The sequence below is a fragment of the Brachyistius frenatus genome, unplaced genomic scaffold, assembly GCF_029030835.1.
Source record: "Brachyistius frenatus isolate BFR_SWC_R1_liver_20210118 unplaced genomic scaffold, ASM2903083v1 Contig_38, whole genome shotgun sequence".
Classification (NCBI taxonomy): domain Eukaryota; kingdom Metazoa; phylum Chordata; class Actinopteri; family Embiotocidae; genus Brachyistius; species Brachyistius frenatus.
In genome coordinates, this window is record NW_027210637.1 from 3,141,185 (window position 1) to 3,167,788 (window position 26,604).

Genomic DNA, 26,604 nt, shown 5'->3' on the forward strand with positions numbered 1-26,604 from the left:
TTGTGGACTTTGTTGAACTGAGAGTTTGTGTGTGTGAGACAGTGCACACAATGTTCATTGTTGAAAATGACTGGCCTGTGGTCTTAGTACTGTAGGAGTCCATTTCTGTCATTAGTCACACAATAAATTTGGCTGAGCAGAGGTGTGTGTGTGTGTGTGTGTGTGTGTGTGGCTCTTAGTCTCTGACTGGTTGGCCACCCCTGCTGTAGAGCATACTGTATAATGAGGTAAGGGATGTAATATAAAGGCATGTGGGGGGTCTAAGAGGGTTATAATCTTACAATCTTAAGATCTTTCCTTGATGGAGGGGATGAATATGCTCAAGCTCTGTTTGGAGACCATATAAATGTTTGTGTGTATGTTTTACTTTCCTTCCCAACAAACACCCCGGTAACAGATGTCATGACCTTGGAACCAGAGGCAGCGACCTTTAAATTTGCAAATGCTGAGGCACGTGTTCTTGGAGCCAGTTAACAAAGGTACTGTTGGAGATGAAGAACGTTCAGGGATTCTTCACAAATAGAACAACGACCCCTCCAACCCATAAGACGTTATAGGCCATATGTTCCTACACTCAAATGCGAACCACAATAATTTTTCCTAGGGTTTGGGAAAGATAATGATTTGGGTTACGATTATAACTTAAACCGTGTTGTGCATTGAAGTTACTATTTCCTTAAAGTTATGCGACCTTCTTTGCCATGGCAACAGTAAATGCGGTTTAAGAAAGCTGTCCCAACTTGTGGTTCTGAAACATGACGCTGACAGTGGTCTTCTGCACATAAATTCACTGCTGTATCAAAACTCACACTATATTGCTGTGAAAAACGAAAACATGCACTATTGGTCTGGTGATACATTTCTTTGGTGCAACTGTATGTTCCTTGACTGAGACCCTTTCAGGTTTGGTCGTCCCGGTGTGGAGTGTTACTGTCAGCACGAGAGTGGAGCGGCCGTCATCCATCTACAGTTTCTCATCAATGAGGTAGGTCACAAACTCAGAGAAGTTACTCCGCTGGGACCAGTGTTGACTTACAAAGCTCAGGACAGGGAGCTCTGTGCGCAGTGTGAAAATGGGCGCAGTCTGAAAAGTGAAGCCAATGCCAAAGTGCAGGGCCACTAGGGCCTAGATCCAAAAAGCCTCTTACTCAATAGACTCCTATTCAATAAGTGTCAACTTCTCTCATGAAATAAAAAGTGAATAAAAAATTTTCACAAGTCATTTTTGTGTGAATAGCTAAATTCATTCTTTCTGATCCGCATTCTGGTGATTCTTCTGAAAATAATTGATGTGATAATCTGTCTTAAAGAGAGGTATGTTTGTCACGTGGTTGCTGGAAAAAAGATCTGCCTTAATATTCCACTTAAATTCCACCGTGTTGTGAGTAATTTAATCGGACTTGTGGGCTGAGTTATGAATGTTTCACCCCTGAAATGTTCTTTCTGTCTGCTGTTGAAAGTAAGATAGTATGAATGATTATGCATGCAGGTACTTCTGGTATTAGACTGGTTAACAATACTTAATGCATTTTAGCACTGAGTACTACTACGCTCAAATCACTTGAGTATTTAAAACCGGCTAGTGTTGAAAATGGGAACCGATGGCTTGGTCACATTCTCCCGCTGCCCTTTGTAATTCACTTAATTGGGAAATAATGAATGTTTGCTAATTTTAGTCTGTATATGATGTCATGGACGATTAGTGATTCATTGACAGTTTGGCACATGTTAATAAATGAAAGAAAAATAACACGCCTTTTGATGGACGTTGTATATTTTACCAGTTTACATCCTTCCTTTTAGAATCACTGAGTCAGGATTCAACTTACCCTTATTCAGCAATTGCTTCACTAAAATAGGCAGTGCTGTCCATTTGTCATGTTAAGCTACAGGCCACACAGAAAATTTGAGAGCATTTCCTTTTGTGTTAATTGACAAGTTGAAGACATGCTGGCAGTATTGAATGCCTCTAGCCTTTTCTGTTTGAAAAAAAAACACGATTTTCATTTTCATTATATTTATGAGAAATGCAGTATTTCATGCTTAGCCATGTGTGATTGCTGTGTGTGTGTGTTTCAGCGTCTGTGTGACTGTGACTCAGCAGCTAAAACAAACCCTTAGGGAGATGGAGATGATTTTTAGTGCCTCCTACACACACTCATATACATCTTATGAATCATCATCGTTACCTAGGAGAAAGCTGCCTGATTTAAAATGACCTGAGTTTCCAGGGAAGGCAGTGTGACTCATGCATCTCATGCCCACCGAGAAAATGTGCAGTCTGTAGATATGTTTATAGAAATCTCTCCACGTATAACTAACATTTATTCAATGACGGTGCCTGTTTTTTGTTTGAATACTTATTCTTGCTAAACTTTGAATATAAATGAAATGCTCCGCGCTTTTGTTACGACAGGGAGCACTGGTGAGTGCTTTGGCTGACGACACCGTCCACCTGTGGAACCTGAGGCAGAAGAGACCGGCCATCCTCCACTCTCTCAAGTTCAACAGAGAGAGGTAAGTGGTTCACACAAAACTGCAACTGATAAGGAAGACCGTCTAGTAATGCATCCACTTCACTGCCTCCATCTCTTCTCTTTTTCTCTGTTATTCCTCTCTATGCTTAATTAGACCCCCACACTTGGTCTGGTGCAACAAGAACCGTGGCTGTCTGAGCTGGGACAGTGCCGTAGTTTGCTGCCTGTGTCATCTGTTAGTTTTTGCTGTCATACTGTATGCCAACAGACGGCATTTCATTTGGCAAATGTGTCTGAGCGCCTGAAAAACTGTGCACAGGGCAAAGGAGGTGACAGAGAGTCTGATGCTCTCTCGCTCTGTTTCTGTTCCTGTTGATCTCCAACTAAACACTCATTATTTGGGTTACTTACTCCACGTTTGTGGATTTCCCCCATCACTGGGGCACAGGTGTGAACCTGCCCAAACACCTGAACATTCACATTAACAGGCAGTTAAACACACACACACACACACACACACACACACACACACACACACACACACACACACACACACACACACACACACACACACACACACACACACACACAATCACACAGACCATGAACTTACAGTTTGTGGAATTTAAAGTTCTGAAATTTCGATTTCGTTGATCATTAGTTATAAATACAGCTTTTCCTCCTCGGTCAAAGTCAATTGTATCTTCTTTCTAGAAGACAATAGGAGTTTATACATATGATAATTTTTGGAGCCATTTAGCAGGTTTTTGTTAATCAACTAAAAGCTGTGTATACTCTATATTGATAATGCTTTAAAGCATCATATTTTTTTCCCTTTACATCAAGGTCATCAGTGACAATCAACTTGCAGAGACTTCAAACTGACTTATTATACATTTCTCTCCAGATTGACCACTTCTCAGATTTGTATTATTGGCAACATGTTATTGGCACCATCTTCTGGGAGATCAACCACACCACCCAGCATCCAAGTAGCTGATAGGCCAAAAAGTACTGGATTTACAAGCTATTTTTCTTGCAAACATGTACATCATAAAGAGAAAACATTTTTACTTATATTTAAAACTTTAGCAGACAATTCCCAAATGAATGAATACAAAACAACCACCTTCAAATAATCCTCCAATTTCTTCCTGCATTAGATACAAAAAAAAAGCAAAGACTCTTTTTACTTTGCAAATGTTGTCTAAGGTCTGAGAAAGAAGTGACGAATCACCTCACCTCAAGGAAATTGGTGTCCACTGTCTCTTCAGATCACAATTACAGTGATAACCCATCAGAGCCAATCATATCATTGGCCAGTGATCTGTCACTGTGAAAACGGTGAAGGGGTTAAACGTCAGAACCAATGATGTGCGGCAACCCTGAAGTGATGGACAGGTGGCCAGCAGCGGCTTTTAGGGCGGGTTGTGTTCTTGCAGAGGCGCCTGACCGTCTCTGACATTTAGTAAGCATCGTCGTCCAACACAATGACCTCGAGACATGGCATCAGAGAGGAGTACAGTTACTGCTTCTTAAGAGATGTCCTGATGGAAAAGAGACGCTGCAAATTCATTTGACACATTTAGAATGGAAATAGGAGAGAAGAAAGCAGAACAAGCTGGTGAGGAAGAACAGATAAAGAATTTGGGAAAGGAATGGTATGAAATGGGAAAAATTTAGATTCAAAAGGAAGGGTTTAAAATTAAAATAGTAGGCCTTACAAATAAAATAGAAGGCGCAGTTGTGTTGATATGTCATACACCATTGTATGTTGCGCCGAGTCCTTTGGGACTGCATGATGGGCTTCTGAGGACTCTGAGCAGCAGTAAGCAGGTACAGATAGATTAAGAGGTTAATGCATTTAAATAATAAAGTATTAGGAATTGACATTCTTACATCATAGATTTTTTTTCAGACTATTCATGTTTGAATTGGTTTAAAACTAGTAATCTGTTGTGTTGTACTCACAAAATCTATTCCTACTGATTTAACATAGCATAAAATGACAAATTCTACTTGGCAACAGTCTTCACATCTTTATCCAAGCAGTATATGAAATGCTTTATGGGAAAGGGAATTGTATGCTACATTGCTATCAAATGAAGTGTTTGCAGATCAGCACTGTTTTTACCTTCTGTAGACTGATATACAGCTCTGCAGTCGTCCATTGCTGTTATTATACTAACTGCCCCAAAGTTAATGGGAGCATCAGGGTTTTGTTTCATTTCATTTGAACTTTCCTCACACTCTAGCCAGGTGTCTTGCACTCCGATAAGCTTTTAAGATCTCTGGCACTAAAAGCTGCAAACATCTGTTATCTCTGCTTTGTTTATTTTTTTATTTTTTTTTATAAAACGTGTGCACTCCTTTGATGCTTATCAAAAGAAATTACAGAAGGTTACATTTGCAAATGGAGATCACCATTCAAAGTGTCATCTGAACTTAAGAGCGACTGTTGAAGTGAAGCCAAAAAAACAGTGTCGACCATTTTTGTGTGTAAAACAAATAAAGGTTTTGGTCACCCTCTGCCACCCTGTCCCATCATTTTCCCTTTGTTCTTTTCTTTTTCCCCTCCCTGACTGTTTGCACAAAGCTTGACTTTAACCTGTCAGGGTGTTGAGGACGAGGCAGCCGTTTCCTTCATCAACAAAAGGACAGTCAGCCAACCAGAACTGTCAGACAGACAGCCTCCTAACAGAAAAAAAACAAACCCTCACGAGCCAAATGATACACTCATTATTAAACTACCCGAGATACTTATATACTAAGTCGATCAGTAATCTGATTTTCATAGAGAAGTGTTTACTGTACTGAAATACATCTGCATTTTAAGGGATGCTCCTAATTTTGTGAATTGTTGCAATGCTTTTCCGAATCAGTACCATTACATGTCTGTACCCAAGTAAGGAGATGGAGATTATTTTAGATTAACATCAAGACAAGCTTAAAAAACAAACCAAAATGTAAAGAAGGCAATTTGGGGTTTTAAAGGGAGTCATGAGGTGTAATAAACAACAATTTTCCACAACTGCACTTCTGTGCAATCAACCTCGTGGTAATGACAAAACTGTGATTAATTACTCTGGAAAGTTCCATCATGTAACTTAAAGACACTAATTGTCATTTTTGCCAACTTTTCTGTGTACAGAAACGCTGGAACAAGAATTAACTAGTTATTTAACGAGCTGTAGAGGCACTATGAGGTATCTCATTTAACTTTGAAGAGAGTCGAGCTAGTTGTTTCAATCTGCGAAACAAAGCTGAACACCTCCTGGCTCATACTCTGTAATTATTGCACGGATATGAGAGTGTTATCGATTTAGCTATCTACAGTATCAGAGAGGAGTTAAGTGCAACACCCAAAAACCATTCCTTTAATGGATAGTTGGTGTAAATTGGCTCTCAGTGGGTACATCTTTCTTGCTGACAGCATAGGTCTTTATGCCAGCTACCATCAAAAAGTTGCAGTAACTTTGCTTTTAGTTTTGACAAGGTTCTCCACAGAAACCAAAAAAAGAGAAAAGGTTGATGACAGTGTGGTCTGAGAAAAATTACAAAGTTGTATTTGGTTCACCGCTGATCTAAAAATATAATCTGGATGTGTCTATACAGTCCTAAAAACTCTAAACAGATCTTCACTAATTCCCACCTTCCTTAACCCCCCAATCCCTTTATCCCCTGCTTCCCTGATCAGTATTTGAGTTGATGGGTGAAAGCAGTGTTGTAGAAAGCCCTTCAGCGTCAGCATCCATTCACATCGGATCGCAGGCACTGGGAGAGAGGAGAGGAGGAGTTGAGACAGACTGGGCCTCAGCCAGAGAGCAGTGAGTCAGTCTGTGGGTAGGAGTGTGGGGATGGAGGGAGCGCAAAAGAAATCCTGCCGAGTCATTCTGGCGTAGGATGCTCTCGTCACCTCCTGGCCTCACAGGAGAGCACTGCAGATGTGGATGCTATCCTCGAAATGGGGGTATAGTGGTGGGGGAGGGGGAGCGTACAAATAAATGAGAGATTTTACTTGGTAAGATTGAGCAAATTTACTTTTTCTGAACAATAACTCTTTGTATATATGGTTAAAGCTGCTTGAATCACTGCCTATGAAAGCTGATCAGTGGGACTAAATATTGGTAATTAAATAGCCTGAATCTCAGGTTCGATCCCAGCAGGAGTCATAGCCGGCCTGAAGTGTTTTCTTATAAAAACAGCCTTAAGCCATCCACTTAGTAGTGCAGCATCAATTAAATGACTTAAAATGCTTGAAAAATTATTCAGTTGAACAGAGTTTACTCAAGATATTTGACTGGTTAAGATTCCTGCAGGGCTGTTGATTTTTGTTTAATTCCCTACTTAACTTTCTTTTCTTTTTTTTATGTCTGCGTTTTCTCTCCAACTTCACCTTCTAACTGTACAAATGCGGCGCAGCGGCTCAGTGGTTAACACCGTTGCATCACTGCAAAAAGGTCCTCTTGCTGAAAGGCAACCCCTAGTTTAGGGTTAATTCCTGGCAGTTCCCTTCTTCAAGGCTCTGGCAAAAGAAGCTGCAATGTGTGGCTGCCTGCTGCTTCTAGTTTGCGTGTGTGCATGGGGTGGAACAAAAAGCAGAGGATTGATTTCCCCACCAGGATCAATGAAATACTTAAAGGAAAGAAAAGCATGTACATTAAATCCTGTGAACGTGATTTAACTTGTGATTTTTTTTTTTTGCAGTTGTGATAAAGACACAGATTCAGTGTGTAAAGGTGCTCGAGAGATGTGTTGTAAAGACAGTGTGTGTGTGTGTGTGTGTGTGTTTGTTTGTGTTTGTGCAGTCTGGTATTAGATTAGATTCCTGTTGACCCCGTGGTAGATTGAGGTCTCCTGCATTGATTGGAGCTCCTCCTTCCAGTTTGGAGCTTTGCCAAATGAATACTGTATGTTTATTGACTTCTATTGGATCTGTGCTATCTTCGCAACGGGCAATTTGTCCCGTGTCTAAAGGCTATTCAACAGTTAATCAACTTCTTTTTTTTTTTTCTCGCTGTTGTCGTTGCTTAATAATCGCCGAATTTTCTGCGTTGCCTTTTGTCCGAGTCACAATTCCAAACAATGCTGAGCGGAATATCTGTAATCTCATTTACTCCAAAAACCAAACAAACAATTGTTTTAGAAGAGAATATCAGCCACATAAACATTTTATGGAGGCAGGATTAGCATACAGTATTAGATTAATATGCACTGTATGTCATATTTTCATGTCCTATTATTCTCTCTGTCAGCATCTTCCCCTGCCATTACAATGGCAACACCAGCAAAACTATTTTTCTCAATATGTTTGCAAACATTACCACTTTAAGTAATATAAGAACTGTAAAATCTTCTGTCCCGCTATTTCACTGCAGCAACGACACTTTCATTAGAGGAATCCGTTTTGTACCACATTACTGTCCAGTCAGCCACTCAGCAGTTAGTGGTCAGTGCTCGAGGGTAGTTTAATAAAAGTTGTTCAGAAAAATGAAAGTTCCACTAAATCAAGGCCATTTACATCAAAGTATTTAAACTGGTGAATTCGAATGACAGCGAGAAGAGATTACTCCATTTGTAAGGATGATCCTCATTGATTGGAGCATCACATAAAACCATGCATTACAAAAGAGGATTTTCTAAAGTATCCCCTCTCCCCAATTCATTGCCAGTGAAGCATGCTCTCATGCGTCTCGCCTACAGTGCAGTTCAGTCTCCGAGTTGTGCTGTGTGGCAGGCGTCTGTCATTTCTGAGGCAATGTGTTTGGCCCTGAGCCTGCAAGCTGGCAGCTGCCTTTGTGTGTCGTGACCACTTGAAGCTGGAGATTTCAACAGGAGACACGTGCATGCACAACAAGCGCGAACACGGCGACACACACATAAGTACAAATGCACAAAAAAAATCTGTGCCTATTTGCACACACTCACTGACACTAACAGAGAAATGGACACACAAACACTAACAAACTGGGAGAAAATTTGTATAATTATGCTCCTGACACTGCATCTCAGTTGGCCCTGTGTCAGAACACTTAATCAGTTAGCTTGTATGTGCACACATTCACAGATCAAACATATTTCTATATGTATATTTACATATAGTACATATATAATTACATTAACTTATATGACTTGCTGTGGGGCATGTTATGCACACACACACACACATAGATGAGCATGTAAAGGGACATAAATACAGAGACAAATAGACATTGAATGCACACACAGTGTCTGTAATTTACAGAATCAATGGGCAGCACACGCCAATCCTCATATGCATAAATGAGCCACATCTGTTTTTGCAGATGGAAAAGGACATTAAATCTAGCAGACCATCTGCTGACTGGATATAACGATGTCACAAGTTGTCATGAAAAGTCAAGTTACTGGTACATCCTTGCTGGTTAAGTGAACCTGGACACACGTGTGCATCTCGCATTACTCAGAAACAATTTTGTCTCGTGTATGAAGATATTATAGGAAAACGCCTACATTAAAACGTATGTTGACCTCAGCGAACAGATCAAATCAAATCAGCTTATGTAACTCCATTTATGATTAAGCTACGTCATATTCCAGCTGTATGTACATTTAACCTACAGAGCAGACAAAGGAGATCCTCACCAGGAAAGAAACAAGTGTCTGTTGGGGAATTCACTTAAAATCATTTTTCACAAAGTATTTAATATGATAATTCTGTTTAATTTCACGTGTGTCTGCTCAATGACTTTCCATCTCTTAAACTTTGTGCAGAATGTGTTAAAATGGCTTCAACACAGTTCTTTCTATGTTGATGAAAACCTGCTCAAACTGACACCACTTTTGTCTGGTATTTCAAACTGAATGAGCTAAAGCACGGAGCCCAAAGAAGAAATACTTGAAATAAATGTCTAAATACTTACTGAGTGGACCGTACACTTTGAGTGAAATGTTAAATGCGTCTCTCTGCACATTTTGGATGGTGTGGACGAGATTTATGTCGAGTAGCCCGATGCCTCTCAAAAAATATGAATATATTCATGTGGTAAAGCAGAGCATTGGGGCAGAGAGGGAAGGTGCGTGTGCGTGTGCGTGTGTGTGTGCGTGTGAGTGTGTGTGTGTGTGTGCGTGTGTGTGTGTGCGTAGTAAAAGCTGCTGATCTCAATACAGCCCTAGAGCAACAGCATGAGATAGACTCACACAGAGCGAGGGAGAGAGAGAGAAGCTTTCTGACCATTAAAATATACAGGAAAGACACTGCAAGTAACGGCAAGGACATATTTACACAGATTTGTCTTTTGCTATGAGTTAATTGTATGCGTGACTATGTAATACGACATTTATGTTTTTTTAAATACGTGGCAGCATCCTTAGATTACACATAAGGGAGCAAATCCCAAGTTTTAGATGCAAGAGACCAGTCTTGTATCTGCATGTTCGTGTCCCTGTGCTTCAATTTAAAGTGTTTTTTTTTTGTATTTTACCGAGATCACAATCTTTCCAATTGTTGGAGGTGCCCAGTATAACCAGAGTTCCCATTATTTGTTGATAATAATGTAATTTGGTTGCAAAGTGTTTTCTTCCAAAAAAGTAGTTATGTTGATTATGAACATAATTAGAAGACAAGCAGAAGATCGAATTGCGTTGTATTGTAATTAGGGTAAAGTTATTAAAGCGTGGGATTATTTGGCTCTTTCCAGGAATACTGCTCGTAGAGCTTCAGTTTAAACTCGGTGTCAATTTTATTAATTAATCTATGTCAAAATACCATTTAATCTTATTGTAAGTTCATATCAGTGTGATATTTTCTAGACACGCCGTGTCTTCTTAATCCGTCTCTGACAGCAGACAACATATTCGACTTGTTGTGCTGAGTGACTCCATGCCTGAATACTAGCTAATCTGTCAGGGTTGCAAGGGAAATACTTCACTGTGTCCTTCTTTTTGGAAATACTGGGCTGGGAGAAAATAATCGGATCGAGCTTTTCTCTTCTGGGTTTCCCCGCTGATGAAACCTGTGGGCTTCGTCTTATAGATCCAATGCACTGAAGTCCACAGGTGTGGCTCAAACCACCGTGCACAATCAATAGGATCACTGGAGGAGCTGAACGACCTTGAAAATATTAGCAAGCCAGATTACCAAGGTTGAACGTTATTATTCCTTAGAGGGGTTGGAGGTTGAATTGGAGGATGGATGAAAGAACAAAATGATGAAAAAGGGATGAGAAGATAAATTGATAGCCACAGTTAAGGAGGGAAGGGTTTATAACCTCTCATTAAACTCAAGTCTGATGGATGCATGAAAGGAGGAGATGGGGGGGGTGATAATGAAAACAGGAGAATTATGGGTGCCTCTTTGCCCTCATGTATCCTGTGGGTGTTGAGGAAAGGGTGCTGATTGAATGACTCAAAAAATCTCTTTGGGTTGCCACTTTTCTTCTTGACTGCTTCGACCTGGCGGAGTGGCAAATAATCCCCTCAAAACTTTGCATAATTTGTCTGGTTAGAATAGAACATCAAGTGAATCGCTGCTATCTCCTGGGTTTTCTCTGTCTTTCTCCCAGGTGTGTCCAACCTTATTTTTCCCTCCCTTTTGTCATTTTCTCCACCTTCCTTCTGACTCTAACACTCGTCTCCTCTCCTTCTCTTGACAGAATAACTTTCTGCCACCTGCCCTTCCAGAGTAAATGGTTGTACATCGGCACAGAACGAGGGAACATCCACCTCGTCAACGTGGAGTCCTTTATGCTCTCAGGCTACGTCATCATGTGGAACAAAGCCATTGAACTGTGAGTGGTTCAGCCTGCTGTTTTACCCTCTGATGCTCCCTCGCACATTTTGTCCCAAATGGTCTTTGCCTTCTCTCTTCTTTATTCACAATTTAGCATGCTGCTGTATAACTTTGTGTCATATGGAGGGGTTTTCTATCCACAGCAAGTACTGACATTAGTATTTGAACTGGGGTGGAATCAAATTCATATCATGTGCACTGCAACACTGATCTCAGAGTCTATTGACTCACCTTGCAATCACCAAAGTGAGGAATGCTTTGTAATCAGCATTTTACCTTGCAAAAGGTCAAATGTAATGAGATAAGAAAGAATCATTAGTCAGTCTATCATGTTCCCGGCCCAGTATCAGATTCCAGGTAGTGAGCAGCCTGTCTCTTCACTCTTTCAATGGATCTGTCAGCTTGACAGGCTCCATTTTGGTTCCCTGCTGTAGAGACTTAAATTATTCACTGGAGCGTTTTGCTTCACGCTTCCCCCTCATCTTCCTCTCTGCGCACGCGTGTGTGTGTGTGTGTGTGTGTGTGTGTGTGTGTGTGTGTGTGTGTGTGTGTGTGTGTGTGTGTGTGTGTGTGTGTGTGTGTGTGTGTGTGTGTGTGTGTGCGTGTGTGTGTGTGTGTGTGCGCGTGCGTGTGTGTGTGCGTGTGCGGAGACAGAGGAGAAAGAGGAGAAAGAGGAGGAAGGAGGAAGGGAGGGTGGAACAGGTGTCTGCCGAGATCAGTGTATGGTACACACAGACGTCTCGTCTCGTCTCGTCGACAGGGCTGCAGGGAAGAAAAGACGAGAGTGAGTGGTGGGAGAGGGGGGGGGGAGGGAGAGTGCAGAGGGGAGAGGAGTGGAATGGATGAGACAGGGCTTTTGCCTGGGGAAAAGGACATGCGGAGAGGAAGCGCGATGGAGGGGAGTGGTGACAGAGGGATAAATGCAGGTAACAGAGGGCAGAGCAGAGGATCGCCCAGAAGAAAGGAGTGTTGCAGAAAAGTCAGAATGCAGAAGTAGAGGGAAAAAGGTTTCCAATTTAAGAAAAAAGGGCAAAAGAGGAAGGAAAGGAGCGATAATGATGGGATAGAGAGTAGCGATGGATGATGGAGAGGTGGATACTAGTGGGCCCCTCCAGTGAAGGGCAAGCAATAACTCCCATTATTGTTTCACTATATTCGCCTCTTTTTCTCCTTTACCTTGTTTCACTGAGATGTCACTGCTTTTGCTGCAGACCACAAATTGTTTCAGCAAATCACCTCGATTTCAAAGCGCCTCCTGCGTGCGTGGAAGATGTATCCACACATCTCTAGCTCCGGCTACATTGAAGAAATAATCTTGAACCATCAGTTTAATAAGACATCCGCTGAATGTACAGCCAGTGTGAATAATAATGGAATCAATCTGCGTTCCTTGAAATAATAGACTGGCATTGGAGCAGCGCTTTTATCCAAAGACTTTTCCCCATTCAAATACAAACACTCACACAGATTGTTGTGTGAAAGTTAACAATGCTCTTGCCACAACCTTTGGGAGCAGCAGGGGATCAGTAAGTTGCTCAAGGACACTACCACATGAAGACCGGAGGCCGGCGACTGAACCTGATTCCAGCCTTGTGATTAGTGTATGACCTGTGTGTGCTACAACACACAGCCGGCCCAAAATGGGAAAGCGTGTGACCTTGGTACCCCACGGTGCGTAAGACACACACACACACACACACACACACACACACACACACACACACACACACACACACACACACACACACACACACACACACACACACACACACACACACACACACACACACACACACACACACACACACACACACGCTGCTGTGACTAAAATAAAGTTTCTGTTGTTGAATTTTAAAATATGAATTACTATTCAGAAATATATATATATATATATATATATAGGTTTAATTGCATGCCCTTGTTTGGCTGCATCAACCATCAACATCAACTTCTCGCAGGATGTTGTTTCAAGGTGAATCAGTTCTTTCCAAAACTCTGGAGATGGAGTATTACACTTAGAAAGAAAAACGGATGTTAAAACAAAAACAAGAACACACAGCTTATAAGTGGAACATTAAACAGACTCACGATCTTCTTTTTGACGTCATAAATTGCAAAATCATGAAACAAATTAACCATTTTGCTTGTCAAACATAATACATTTATAATTATTTCTCTTTGAAATATTAAAGTAACATGTATTTATGAAAAGATGACAAATACTGTGCCTTGTTTAATTTTTAATTCATGAAAGAATATTGATCTGCATTACTCTCACACCCTCGCCCTTCTCTCATTTCCACTTTTTCCTAAGATCTGATCGACATTTATTTGTACATCTCCTGTTTTTGCTCTCGATCCATTTCCTCAGCCCATCTTTAGATTAAATTGTGCTCATCATCATCATCATCATCGTACATCATATAGCCTTCTTTTGTGCCAACCATAACAGCTTTGTTAATCCACAAAACTTTCTTTGGCATGTTGCTGTTTCGGTCCAAACTGTGGCTCTGCACGATTAGTTTGAGAAAATGATGTTTCTTTATCTTTTGGTTCAGGCTTCAGCCACTCAGGCAGCCGTTCTGTTGCGATATTGTGTCTTATAAGATGGAAGCAGCGCTGGGAATCAATTCTGTGATTCGCTACAGATGCACTCAGTTTGCATATCTGTTTGAGTGTGTGTCTGTGGTTTGCTTTGATGCAGATCAGAGAGGTGTGAGGTGATTCTCTTGTTCTCTCTCTCCTTGTGTCTCGCTGCCAGCTGTGGGGTTCGTAAGGTTGCCGTCCAAATACAAAAGCTTCTGTCCCTCTCTTATTGTCCTCATGTGATGCTGTTATCAGATGAAGAGAGCCCTTGATCTAAATTACTGTAACTGCAATTATAGCTGCAGCGATTGGTTGAGTGATAGATTTCTAATCAGCAATATTTGTTATCATTCATTAAATGTTAAAGTCATTTATCAAACAACAATTGCTGGTTGCAATGTCTAAAATTTGAATGTGCTGCTTTTTCTGTTTCAGATTTTGAACTGTTGCTTTGACAACAATAAAAAGCAATTGGAAGATGTCACCTTGAGCTCTGAGAATCTGTAATGAACATTTTTCTGACTAAACAAATTATCATTGGACCATAATTTCAAACAATGTTTATCATGCTCACCCACACAGTGTTATTTAAAGAATTACTTAAACATTTTATTCCAAGTCCTGCCCAGTACACCTCCGTTCTACTGTGGTTGCAGTAGTGAGGCTAAGATGTAGTGTGGGCTTGGGTCATCATCCCTGGGGCCCTGCTATTTGGAATGGCTGCAGTTGCTGTGCCAGTGGCCCCAGGCCTGGCCTGGCCCAGTGCTCTGTGTATTTGTATGACTCACACCTCTGTTCCCAAGCTACTGTACTGGAAACTGTATTGGACAAACACATATCTTACACCAAATGCAAGGCTCTATAGTTTAGTCAGTGCTGGAGGCATTTAGGCTACTGCAATAAGGCCACATGTAAATCTGTGTCTGTTCACATCATGCACAATTTGTCTGCATATATGCTCTGTGCAGTAAATGCAAGAATGTTTATATGTATGTATCTGGCAGCCTGTGTGTGTGTGTTTTGATTTGATTCAGCTAAATGGTCACAGGGTACAGAGAACCAAGGAGAAGTGGGACAGGAGTGGCAAATGTTAACAGCTTACTATGACACACAGTTCACGTGAACATGTTAACCTGAGGCATCTTCTGTTCCGTGCACGCTCGTTTTCTCCCACTCACCCACTCGAGACCCTGAGGCTATGGTAAATTCTTGGTCAAATTTTTTTGTATGCTTCCGGCATACTGTGTTTTTATGCATGTGTGAGGTCCTCGGCTGGTACCACAGTGAGCCAGGGAGGCATCGCAGCCTCCAATGTCCTCAAAGGCTATCATAGTGGTTCCAGGACTCCAGGCTCTACATATAGGCCCGGTAGAGTGAGTTTTTCCTGTGGGACATAATACCATGTGTGTATTTTTAGGTGGAAATCATGATTCAGATTATTATGTTCAGTTCAGTACAAATATTTGTAGTCTCCTGCTTGTTTGAACTGTTTTGTTTAGTACAAAACTAAACCTATGTAGCCAAGCAATGAAGGGTCTTACATTTTTGGAAATACTCTTATTTGCTGTCTTGCTGTCTCATGTTTGTCCATTACATATGAAGGAGACAGGTAGCGTAGCATAGCATAGAGACAGGAAACACTTGTAAACAGCCAGCCTCTACCCAAAGGAAAAAACAACAACCTACCATTTTCCATAAATATAACCAATTAACATGTTATTCCTTCTGTTTAAAAACAACATTGTGCAATTTTATGAGGGAATATGCTTTCATTAAGTTCTAGTATTATGGGTGAGTTATTACAGAGCAATCTTTTATGCTCAACTAAGCTAAGTGGTATAGATGTTCTCATCTAACTCTCAGCAGGAAGGCAAATAAGCATATTTCTCAAAAATGCAAAACTATTCCCTTAACTGCAACAATTATCACATAGTGGTTGCTTTTCTCATTTTCGCTGTTTTTCGATACAGTTTTGAGAATATGTGTTTCATGACTGAGCTGCTAATGGCACCCCCATTCAGAGATGTAATGCAAAAAGCTCCTGATCGCTTTAGTTTGAGGATTTAGTCTAAAGGTTTTGATCATTCATGTTCTAAACATCTCTACATGTTCTCACTGAGGTAGAGGAGGTCAGGACTGTCATCTGGAACATGTTTTAAAGGTGGAAATTTCATACACAGGATTCTTCATGTAATCCTACATAATGATGACTAGAACACATGTACATGTCTAACGGGGTGAGGGATGAGGGCACATACGGTATGGGCGGGCTACAAAGGGGCTGTTCAAGCCATGTTGCCTCGGAAACACTGTCATGGTGACTGCACCTCTGCTGCCTCAGAGATTGTCACCTGTGATGACACCAGATGTTCAGGACTGTGTGTGCACGTGTCTGTGTGTAGTAAAGCCTTTGAACAGGCATACTGGATGACAATTTATGGTTTTATTCAAACACACATAATATCAGAAATCACATCATTTTACTGAGTTCACATTATTGATGTATATTATGTGTGTGTGAGAAAGGGGAAATGTGGGTGTGTCTTTTTGAAATTCAACGAGGTGTTATCTTTCCTTTTGCTCAAACTGCATCATCTACTCATCTAAAGACTCTTGCTTTATGGTGCGTGTGTGCACTCAGGTGTTGTGTGTGTGCTTGCAACACATACGTACAGTAACGGTCTATTTTCTTTAATGCACTGAAGCATTAATAGAAAGGGGGAATATTTAATATACAAAGAAAGATTTGGTGTAATAAAGATTTATAACAAATGAGGAATTTTAAGATTGTATTAGGTACTGTGCAAGCATTATATTTGCTATGGGGCATTGAGTTTAACTCTAGCAGTCACCTATAGGGGTGTGTGTGAACCTTGAATCAGTAGTGGAAAGACAAGAATGTGATAACTGTAAAAGATACTTTGATAATAGGGTTCACACCCAAACAAGCATGTATAGAAACAAATACATTTGTATGCATGCACAGTGAGATGTCTCGTCTCGCTGTGCTGAGTGGCTGATCATCGTGTGTGTGGGTGGTTTTGTGTGTTTGTGGCAGAGTATGGATGATTTTTGGGAGCCTGTCTGCGCTCTGCCCATCCTGCCTCTGTTGCCATGGTGATTCCTTTATCTCCAAACCTGAATGTGTATTTGTGGACTTTGTAAATATGTTCAAGTCTGATGTATTTACTCTAAACAGAAGCAGATTTCTTAGGGAGTCTCACAGGGGAACACATTGCACATAAAACCCTAAAACAAGATGAAATAAACCACAAATGATAGGAGGGGCTAATAGGGAAGTTGCATTTTGTAACTCGGCAACAGTGTAATTGTTTGTTATTGTGTCGAGGGTCTTGTTTACAATTGGGGCAGGTGTTAAAATGTGTCTTAATTGTGCTGACATGCAAACGGGTGTATGTGTATGTGTGGTGTGGACGGCTGTTCGCCGAGAGACAGCCACTGAAGGGATGAGATAAATCAACAGCTCCGGCTGCAGCAGAGCTTAGGTAATAAGGCTCCAGCACTAACAGGCTAAATATAGAGACAACTGACTGACTACCTGTCCACTAACTGCTAGTTTCTAACACACACATGCGCACACACACACACACACAAACAAATTGTTACGTATTCTTCCATTACTTCTCCCTTTCAATATTAATTATAGATTGATGCAGATATTCAGAGCTCAATTGAACATTCATCCTCTGATAATTGATTTAAACTAAAACAGGTTCTTGGTTAAAATATGTACCCTATGATCTTGTTTTATGTTTTCATAACATCATCAGCATGTCCTGCCCTTCACTGTCAGACTATAGGATGGATAAAAAAAATAATAAAGAAAAAAGTCTGCACTACTGGTAGTGGTATTGGCCAAAACAAGGATTTGCCTTGCCTCATTTTTGCATTACTTACATTTGGTTGCAGCTCTTTTCTCTTCTTCTCCTTGCCAGGCATCCCTGCCCTTGCTCCATCATACGGGGGAAGGGGGGGTTATGTTCCAGGCTCGATCACTCTTTTTCCACCACTGACCTTCCTTGGCATTCTTCAGCCCACATCATCTGTTTAAGGCAGGGCAGGTTAGGTAAATTCTGCTGCCACGGGGCACACAGAGAGAGGAGATTTGACATAAAGCTGTCTGGAGGGTAAAGCACAGACAGGACGAGCATTTTGTGCCGTCTTCTCCAACGACATGCAAATGGGGACACACACCAACGCACACGCATGCACATACACATAACCACTGGGGACCGCCGGGCCTGACACAGTCCTCCATCACAACCTTCAATTCTTGTGTCTTATGTCTGAGTGATTGGCAGCTCTGTTCCCCCAGCAGACCTCCTCTACAGGTTCAAAGACACTTGGTCCCCACCATAACCTTCTCTATACATTACTGTGTGTGAACTATTCTATTATCTTGTGTGCTTTCTGACTGTTGCATCATGGTTTAAAGAGAAATACTCTATTTGTCTCTCTCTTTGTCTCTCCAATAAGGTCCTCCAAGGCTCACCCTGGACCAGTTGTCCACATAAGTGATAACCCCATGGATGAAGGAAAGGTAAATGTACATTTATCTGCAGACAAACACCCACAAATGTGCAAAAGTTCACATTTTAGAGTATGTACATGTTCTGAGATAACATCTATATTGGTCTATGTCAACCATGAACAGCAAATTCATCTGCAGTGCAATGTTACTTTACCCTGGTCTCAAGATTAGTCCCACACACTCACATACACACCTATGTCCACCGTGCACTGGCAGCGCTGAACAATGTGTATATCTTTACAATACCAGGTAAAAAAAAAAAACCACTCTGGCTTATTTGTATTTCTTAACAGTCACATTTAAATGAAACCGAGGGTGTTTTTGAGCACTATGGAGAAAGTCATGCATTCACACATATACACATGACCATGAAACATTTCATGCTGCTCCAGTGATCATCAGTTAGCAGACACACCAAGAAACATAGAAATTTGCCAACAAAGCGACTGAAGACCAGAATCTTTACTCATAATACTGTATGAAACTGAAACTGAGAAGCCAGTTTGCTCACTGCCTATAGTACTATTTTTCTCATTCGCTGCAGAGTTTTGCTCAGCCTTTAAACATTATAGACTATAATAGGTTATGCCTTTGGCTGAGAAGACAACCCCTCACACTCATCTATATTCCACCTACAATTTTTTTTTGCAACATACTGCATGTATAATTATGAATAGAACTGTGCTTGAATGCAGCCTCGTTGTCCCAGGGCCTTGCTAGATTTGTGTTGGTTATTTTTGTTTCATACATAAAAGTGACACACATTTCAATTTGAAAGCATTAAGACTGAGCGTGAGAGGTGTTGTTTCTATAAATACATGTAAGTTGTCAGGATCACTAAAGCCGTATGCTCTTTTTCTACATCTCTTTTTGCATCTTCTCTTATCGTGTCTTTTGAACCGGGTTGGGCAGGTTTCTCCCTGAGCCGTTGTGGTCTGCTTACACCTGACTTCCTTTCATGCCGTGTGTGAATGTCACATGTATTACTACTATTTCTGCCCATCATGGGGTCTTATTCTATCCTCTGTCCGTCAGCTCTCCTACCTATCTCACTGACTGCCTGTCGCTCTTCCTCTCCAGCTCGTAATTGGATTTGAGTCTGGGATCGTGGTCATGTGGGATCTGAAATCAAAGAAGGCAGAGTATCGCTACACTTATGATGAGGTAGGCAAGTCTCCCAATTTTCTTTTCTTCTCACAGCTTTCAGTCACTGCTTTGACTTCTGATCTACAGATTATCTTTTAATAAAGAAAGTGGGAATTAAAACACATATTCATGAACAGAGCTGTATAGCCTACAGTTGTGGATGTGTGTGTGTGAAACGTGGACTGAGATATTTTACTACACATGGCAATGCTTGTGATTTCAGCATGTGTATGAAGCTCACATACACACACACTGTACATGCACACACCTTTCTGAGAGTGAAGCTCCTCTCATCTGTTCAGAACCTGATGGTGGTACAAAAAGAGTGTTAACAGCAGAGGAATACGACTTTCTGCCTCCTGCTTCACCTCAGTAAGGGGGACAGGTTTGTCTGCATCAGAAATAGCAGCTCTAATTTGCTGTTTGATGAAGATGAAGCCAAAGTTTACCCGTCAGCGCTAACTGGACTCACTCAGTGGATTTGTGCTATGCAGCTGCAAGGGTAATGAAGATGCACATTAAAAAGTAGTTCCTCAAAAAATAAACATTTTGGTTGCTTCTTTTAAATGTCTGAAAGTTACTGTGCAAAGGCTTGTTGCCATGCTGCAGAATGAGATTTGTTGTGATGGATGCGATCTAAATGTCTAAAGCACCGAAAACTTTTGCAATGTACTGTAATTAAATGTCTTTGCAAAACAAGCTTAGAAACACAGTCTCTCTGGGCAGCACTCTCGTCACAACTAAAGAAAAAAAAAAGTATGAGCTGTGTCATTTGCAAAGAAGAGCAGTTAGTGAAATGCATCTTTAACGATGTCATGATTTATACAGTAGTGCCGTGTGTTCGTGCCTCCACAGTCAATTTGCATTGTTGCGCAGGGATTTTGCTTGCATGTTACATTTGGGAAAAGGGTCCGTTAGTGGAAGGTCCACCTTTTTTAAAGGACTTAGTCATGTGGCTTCATGGCTTCCCCAGAGGCAGTAGTGTGTGCCTATAAATAACAGATGACACGACAATAAAACACAGAGACGGTGTCAGAGCTGCTTCGATTCTCTCTGGGCCTGGCATGTGTCAAAGCTTGACTGTGTATTGTTAATTTAGCAACACTGCACACAGATGAAATCTTCATTTAGATCAAGATTTCTACTCATAATGCACCACTTAACTCCTTTTCAGCTAACATTTCCATTTATATACAGTTTATTGCATCACTTTCCCAGCTTTCTTTGAACTGTTTCCAGAAAGCTTATTTCTACTTACATAAACCTGCAGGATTGTTTTAATATTATTATGAATGTTATCCAAAAAAATGTTGGTGGTTGGATATTCTCAATATCTGCATATTTACAGCAAATGTATGTGTATATCTGATTACAGTCCGACCTCCCACAGTCCATGATTTAGAGTGCTAGTGGAAACTGAATAAGAGCTCTCATTCATAAGCTTGTCATTGAGGCTTACGCAAACTGAATGGCTGTGGACAGACACGCACACACACACACACACACACACACACACACACACACACACACACACACACACACACACACACACACACACACACACACACACACACACACACACACACACACACACACACACACACACACACACAGCCAGCATGTACATAGCAATCCAGCAGTATCTGTGATACTTAGACACAGAGCTCAACTGCCTCTTTAAGATAATGAGATTGTCGTAACTGTAATGCTGGTGGTCACCTTGTTGGCAGTGCTGCGATGCTGTAAGCACTCTGAGATACCCATGTACAAAAAAGATAGTGGATTTTCTATGTTGAGCATGTTGGAAGCTCTCGCTCGCTCGCTCTTTCTGTCTCTGCCTTTGCTCGGTCTCCCTCGCTCAGATAAGCTAATATCTTCCTGCTGCTCCTGGGCATTACAGTCTCTCGTATTGGATCTCCCAAAGGAGCTCATATCGTCTCTCCAAACCCTCACAGATACACCTCTCCAGAGACTGGGGGTTGATTGGGTGGGAATTGAGGGAGGGGGAAGGGAGGTGCTCCTGCTTCTCATTTTGCTCTCTGTGGTTTGCACTGACGGACTTAAAGAAAGGGCCCGCAACACCCAGCAGCTCTCTTTTGGTATGTCGTGAAGTTATTCCCCTAGATAGAGTCAGATTTGTTTAAAGTTTAATTTGGCCCCAGACAATCTTTCAAATGGAATGCTTTGCTCTATCAATAGTGATGATGTGATTTCACTGTGAATTTTCTAATATTACTGTTGTGGCCGGGCCTGAAGCCAACACTAATTAAACCAACTGAAGAGTGAGTGCCATAGGATGGAGCCTGTAGCTATACCAGGGCTTTATGGTGGGAGGTGTGGACAAAATGAATATGATCTTGATATTCACTTAAGCCATACAAATTATGTAATAATCTCATCAGTGGAAGTCTCCTGTATAACAATGATTGAAATGCAGTTTTTGTTTCAAAATATATATTTTTAGGTAAAGAATAAATATAAAAGATATAAGCTTGTGCTGTAGCATATTTTAAAAACTTGCTTAGATAAACTTTGCCAGCCATTGTAAGTCAATGTAAGAACCTGCTACGTTTTTGATTGATTTACAATAATACAATAATTATTATTATTTTGTTGGTGCACATTCACCAGCTAAATCAATCAACACAATCAACCCTCTGTTTGGTCTTTAAAATGTCAGAAAATAGTGAAAAATGTCAACCAGGGTTTTCTAAAGCTAAATGTGCAGTTTAAAATGCCTTGACCAACAACTCACAACCAAGATAATCAATTTATTATCATGGAGGAAAATATTCCCATTTTGGATACTGGATTCAGAGAATTTTTGCATTTTTTTCATTTAAAAATGACCCAGAATGATTCATCGTTTTAGTTTTCTGTTGATCAATTAATCAATTATTATTGCTGCTCTACTTGGATCCCTCTCACATCACACTATTTTTCCTGTTCACTTGTCATTAGGATTATGGTGTGCAAGAACTTGACTGAAGTTTTCACTGCATAAATAGAGGAACGTTAAGTATCCTTAACTGATGACTATAATGTAAAAGTAGTTATGTGTTTGATTTTGTTGTGTTAAATCAATCATGTTTTCAAGTAAACAATGAGGTTTTATGGATACTTGGCTCTAATTCGATGTGAGTCTATAGATGGTAGTTTACTTCTGCCACAGTTGAAGCATATTCTTAACATGAATTATAAGCTGCTGATAATGCATGGATTAGTAGGTTTAACTCCAGTTGTTTGTAGTCAGTGACTGGCATCATTAATTTGTGCAAAACTTCCCTGTACAGCTTCTTTAAACAATACTGTAGGGTGAAACAACTTTTCACAGCTATCAAATCCTTTGTGAGTTTTACTCCTCCTGCTGCGTGCTCTTTTTTTCTGCCGTGTGCTTTCATTCAAATCCTATTTGCCCAGAAGCTTGCTGCCAAGTATCAAAGTTGTCGACTGAAATGAACAAGGAATCTTTTCCTCTTCTTCATTTCAACAACAAAGTAAGCCAGCAGACCATGCAGTGATGGATTCAGACTTTGTAATAAGCATGTCTGAAAGCATATTTTCGTTTTTTGATGGATGTTTCTGAATGTTTAAACAAGTGAAAGGCAGTCTACGGTCTCTGATTTTAAATGATAGAGGAGATGAATGTGAGTAATGTTGCTTCTTCTTGGCACATTTTATTTTATAAAAAGTAAACCTTGCAAACGTTCCCAGTCAACATCTCCAAATAGCAAAAACTAATGAAACTGTTCAGACTCAAATAAAAGCAGCTTTTGTTAGTTACAGAACTGCAGAATTGTCAGCAAAGCGGCCAACTTAACCTGACTCCCGGATAACAACAAAGTTTCCAGCAGAGTTCAGACAAACAGCACAGGTGATAAAACTTTTGTTTTTAAGAGCTCTCAGAGCTGAGAGAGCACGTCTTCCACTCTGTGTGGATTGTCTATTATTAGCTGAAGATCAGCAGTATGGGTTTCTAGTGAGCGCTAGCCAGAGACCATCCGTCACGCTGACCCTGCCTCTCTCTGCTCTGTCTGACTCAACACCTTGGTCTGAGTCCGAGCCTGATGGATGGTTGATATTGGAGCCAGATCCAAGTTTCTCCTCTCTCAGTCTTTGTCTCCTGGTGTCTCTCACTGGATGCATTGATGAAATGTTTTTTTTTGTCACCCTTTTAATAGGCCCATTGTTCAAACTTACTAATTTATTGTACAGTCTGCTTACACAATAAGCCCATCCTTTGTCTTTCTTCAGAGCTCAATCTTTTTCTACATTTTTTTCTCTACTTCCCTTCCTAATGCTCTAACTATTTCTCTTTTTCTTAATCTCCTAATATTTATTTGTCTTATTTTTCTCTTGTACTTTGCCTGATTATTCTGGCACTTTCTATCTCTCCATCTACTTTGTTTTCTGTCTCCCTTTTCTATCTATCAAATCATGGAAAGAGACAAATGATAGAAATTGTCGGTGTGAAATGATAACCAAGAAGTGTTTGTGCACAAACGCAACCCACACCATAGTCTGTCTAAATTTGCACTGTTACACACACAAAAAAAACAAGGCGTAAAATGATTTCCCTCAACCACTAATCATGAATTAATTCACATCCAAGAAACACAGCGATTGCCTACTTTATATTTCATACCAGAATTAATATTGCGTATTTTCAGTGCTGCAAGCAGGTTGAGTCAGATGTAAACCAACACTTTTTTTTAAAACCACTTCCAGATGGGTGAGAGTCTCCACAAAAGAGAAAATGGACTTATTACTAGACAGACAAGCTTACAACAAATTTCCAGTGGTGTTCATTCTGATAGACAGCTCTGTTGTCTTGCTTTAATGTGTCCTCTTGCTGTAAATCCTTCCCATCTGGTTGTCTGAGAGGATTAAAAACAAATGCCACCAAATGTTTTATAAACTCTATCTAGCACTTTTCTTCCCCCCTCAAACAGATAATTTAACTATTCATAGCTGTTGGGTCATTTGGCAAGTCTGGTGCTACATATCATTCTTTATACAGTATGATGTTGTAATGTTTATTCTGAACTGAAAGATGTTGAAAATGTCCCTAAAATGTTTGTGACTGTCAGTCCACTGCTTTGATCTGAAGTGATTTATTTTTTTCAATGTTAAAGTTGTGCCACATTTCCTTTTGCCCTTCTGGCATTTTATAGAACATTCATGAACTGCTGGCACTATTCAAGACTTATATAAATATGAGTGTAACATATTTATCAACAGATTCTTGTCTGTTTGATCATTTTGGTCATTTGAAAAGTACTGCCTAGTCATAGAAACAATACAGGTGTAGTGCGCAGTGGCGTGTAGAACTAAAGCCTTTTTTCAACATCAATGCAGTCAGTCTGTGTAAAACAAGAGTCATCTGCCAAGCTAATGACTCTGGCAACCTGCTCCAAGTGGTAATAGTGACATGCTCAGTATAGGTGTAATGTTTACCATAAATAGCATACTAAATCAAAAGTTTAGCTTGAAGCAAGCTAATATTTGCTAATAAATAACAAATTGCAGAATGTATGATGGTAATGTAATTCATTTTCCAAGTCTTTTTCATGAATTTAAGTACTGGACAACAGTTTTGATCTGATGATGGCACGAGTTGAAAGTCAGGAGATCACAAAATTAAAATTCAGACTGACGCTAGGGTTTCTGGCTAAGAAAATGTCTTTACGGAGATTTGTCTTTATTTTTAAATCAAATGGATTAAAGAGTGAATGACTTATGTGATCATCCGGACTTCATCTAAGAAAACATCACCTTGGTGTCAAAATCCCAACTTTTCAAACAGTTTGACAATGTACTGTACCTCCGAAATTATAGACCAAAGTCTTAGTGGTACTTTGATATAAGTATTAACATTACATTGCATCATCTTTTTTAATATAGAACAAGTCTTAATTGGTAAATAGAAGCTCACTGGGCTTACAGGGCTTATGTAACAACACACAAAAACAGAAACGGAGAGGATTTCATGTTCCAACACAAAAATGGATTGCTCAGCAGGAATTAATGTTGACATTTTTTCTCCCAACAGCTTGTTTTTTAGATTAAGCCTTTTTTGGATGATTTTTTTTTTTACTTGGGACAAATTACAATCGTTGCAAGAACCCCTGTTTGTGTGTGTACTTGTATTACACGTCTTGTGGGGACAGTCAGATTGTTGGGACTTGAATCCCTTTTGGGAACGAGTGCTCATAATGTAAATTATTGCTTTTAAAGGAGAATACTTGGTTTTAAGGTTATGATATAGGTTAGATTTAGATGTCAGACTGCAAATATTAATTATGGTTGAGTTAGGGTAAGTCTCCATGAGAATACGTCAATGTCGTTTTCTCTGAAGTGATGGAAACATGACCGTGTGTGGCACTTGAGGGCTGATTTGGGTTCCAGTGTGACACAATGCTGGCAGATGCTGTTCTGACTCGGGCTGCAATATGCATGTTTATGTTTATGTCTGTTTTACATCATCAATCTGTGTGCTTGTTAAAGTGAAAGTGTGTGTGTGTGTGTGTGTGTGTGTGTGTGTGTGTGTGTGTGTGTGTGTGTGTGTGTGTGTGTGTGTGTGTGTGTGTGTGTCCATGTAAGAGGCTCCTGTGTGATTGTAATAAGTGTTGACTGAATTCCCTCATCCCCAAAGGACAAATCTGTGGAAACTGACCTAATGTAATAAATCATGAAATTAGTCTTTTTAATTAGCATTGTTTGATTTGATGAGCGCCATGTGTTTGAATTACCCTACTCATCTTCCAATTAAAAACAGCTTATTGTTGCCTATTGAGACTGTCACAACGAACAATACACTGATAGATTTCTAGAAGTCTGTCTGGAAGTCTTGCTGAAAAACAATTTGTGGCTGAATGGGGGATTTTTCTAATATACGTGTGATGAGTTTCAGCATTTAGTATTTTCTTAAATATCCGCAGATCAAATCTTTCACCTTGGCTGTAGTCAGCATAAAGAAAACAATCTTAGATCCCTTCTACTCATATCTAAGCTCATTGATGTCTAACATCTATCCATAAATTGCTAAATTAAATGGAAACGAGACCTGTAGT

At 40.3% G+C, this 26,604-nt stretch overlaps 1 protein-coding gene across 4 annotated transcripts in view; it reads left to right on the top strand.

The window, feature by feature from the left end:
* The window catches only part of stxbp5a (syntaxin binding protein 5a (tomosyn)), a 90,234-nt gene that overhangs the window by 33,009 nt on the left and 30,621 nt on the right, over window positions 1-26,604 (top strand). For all 4 annotated transcript variants that reach the window (XM_069701815.1, XM_069701816.1, XM_069701817.1 and 1 more), the window contains exons 3-7: window positions 904-985; window positions 2,417-2,517; window positions 11,111-11,245; window positions 18,331-18,394; window positions 19,466-19,549. In XM_069701815.1, coding sequence (XP_069557916.1) covers window positions 904-985; window positions 2,417-2,517; window positions 11,111-11,245; window positions 18,331-18,394; window positions 19,466-19,549 — 466 coding nt within the window. The remainder of the gene's footprint in view (window positions 1-903; window positions 986-2,416; window positions 2,518-11,110; window positions 11,246-18,330; window positions 18,395-19,465; window positions 19,550-26,604) is intronic.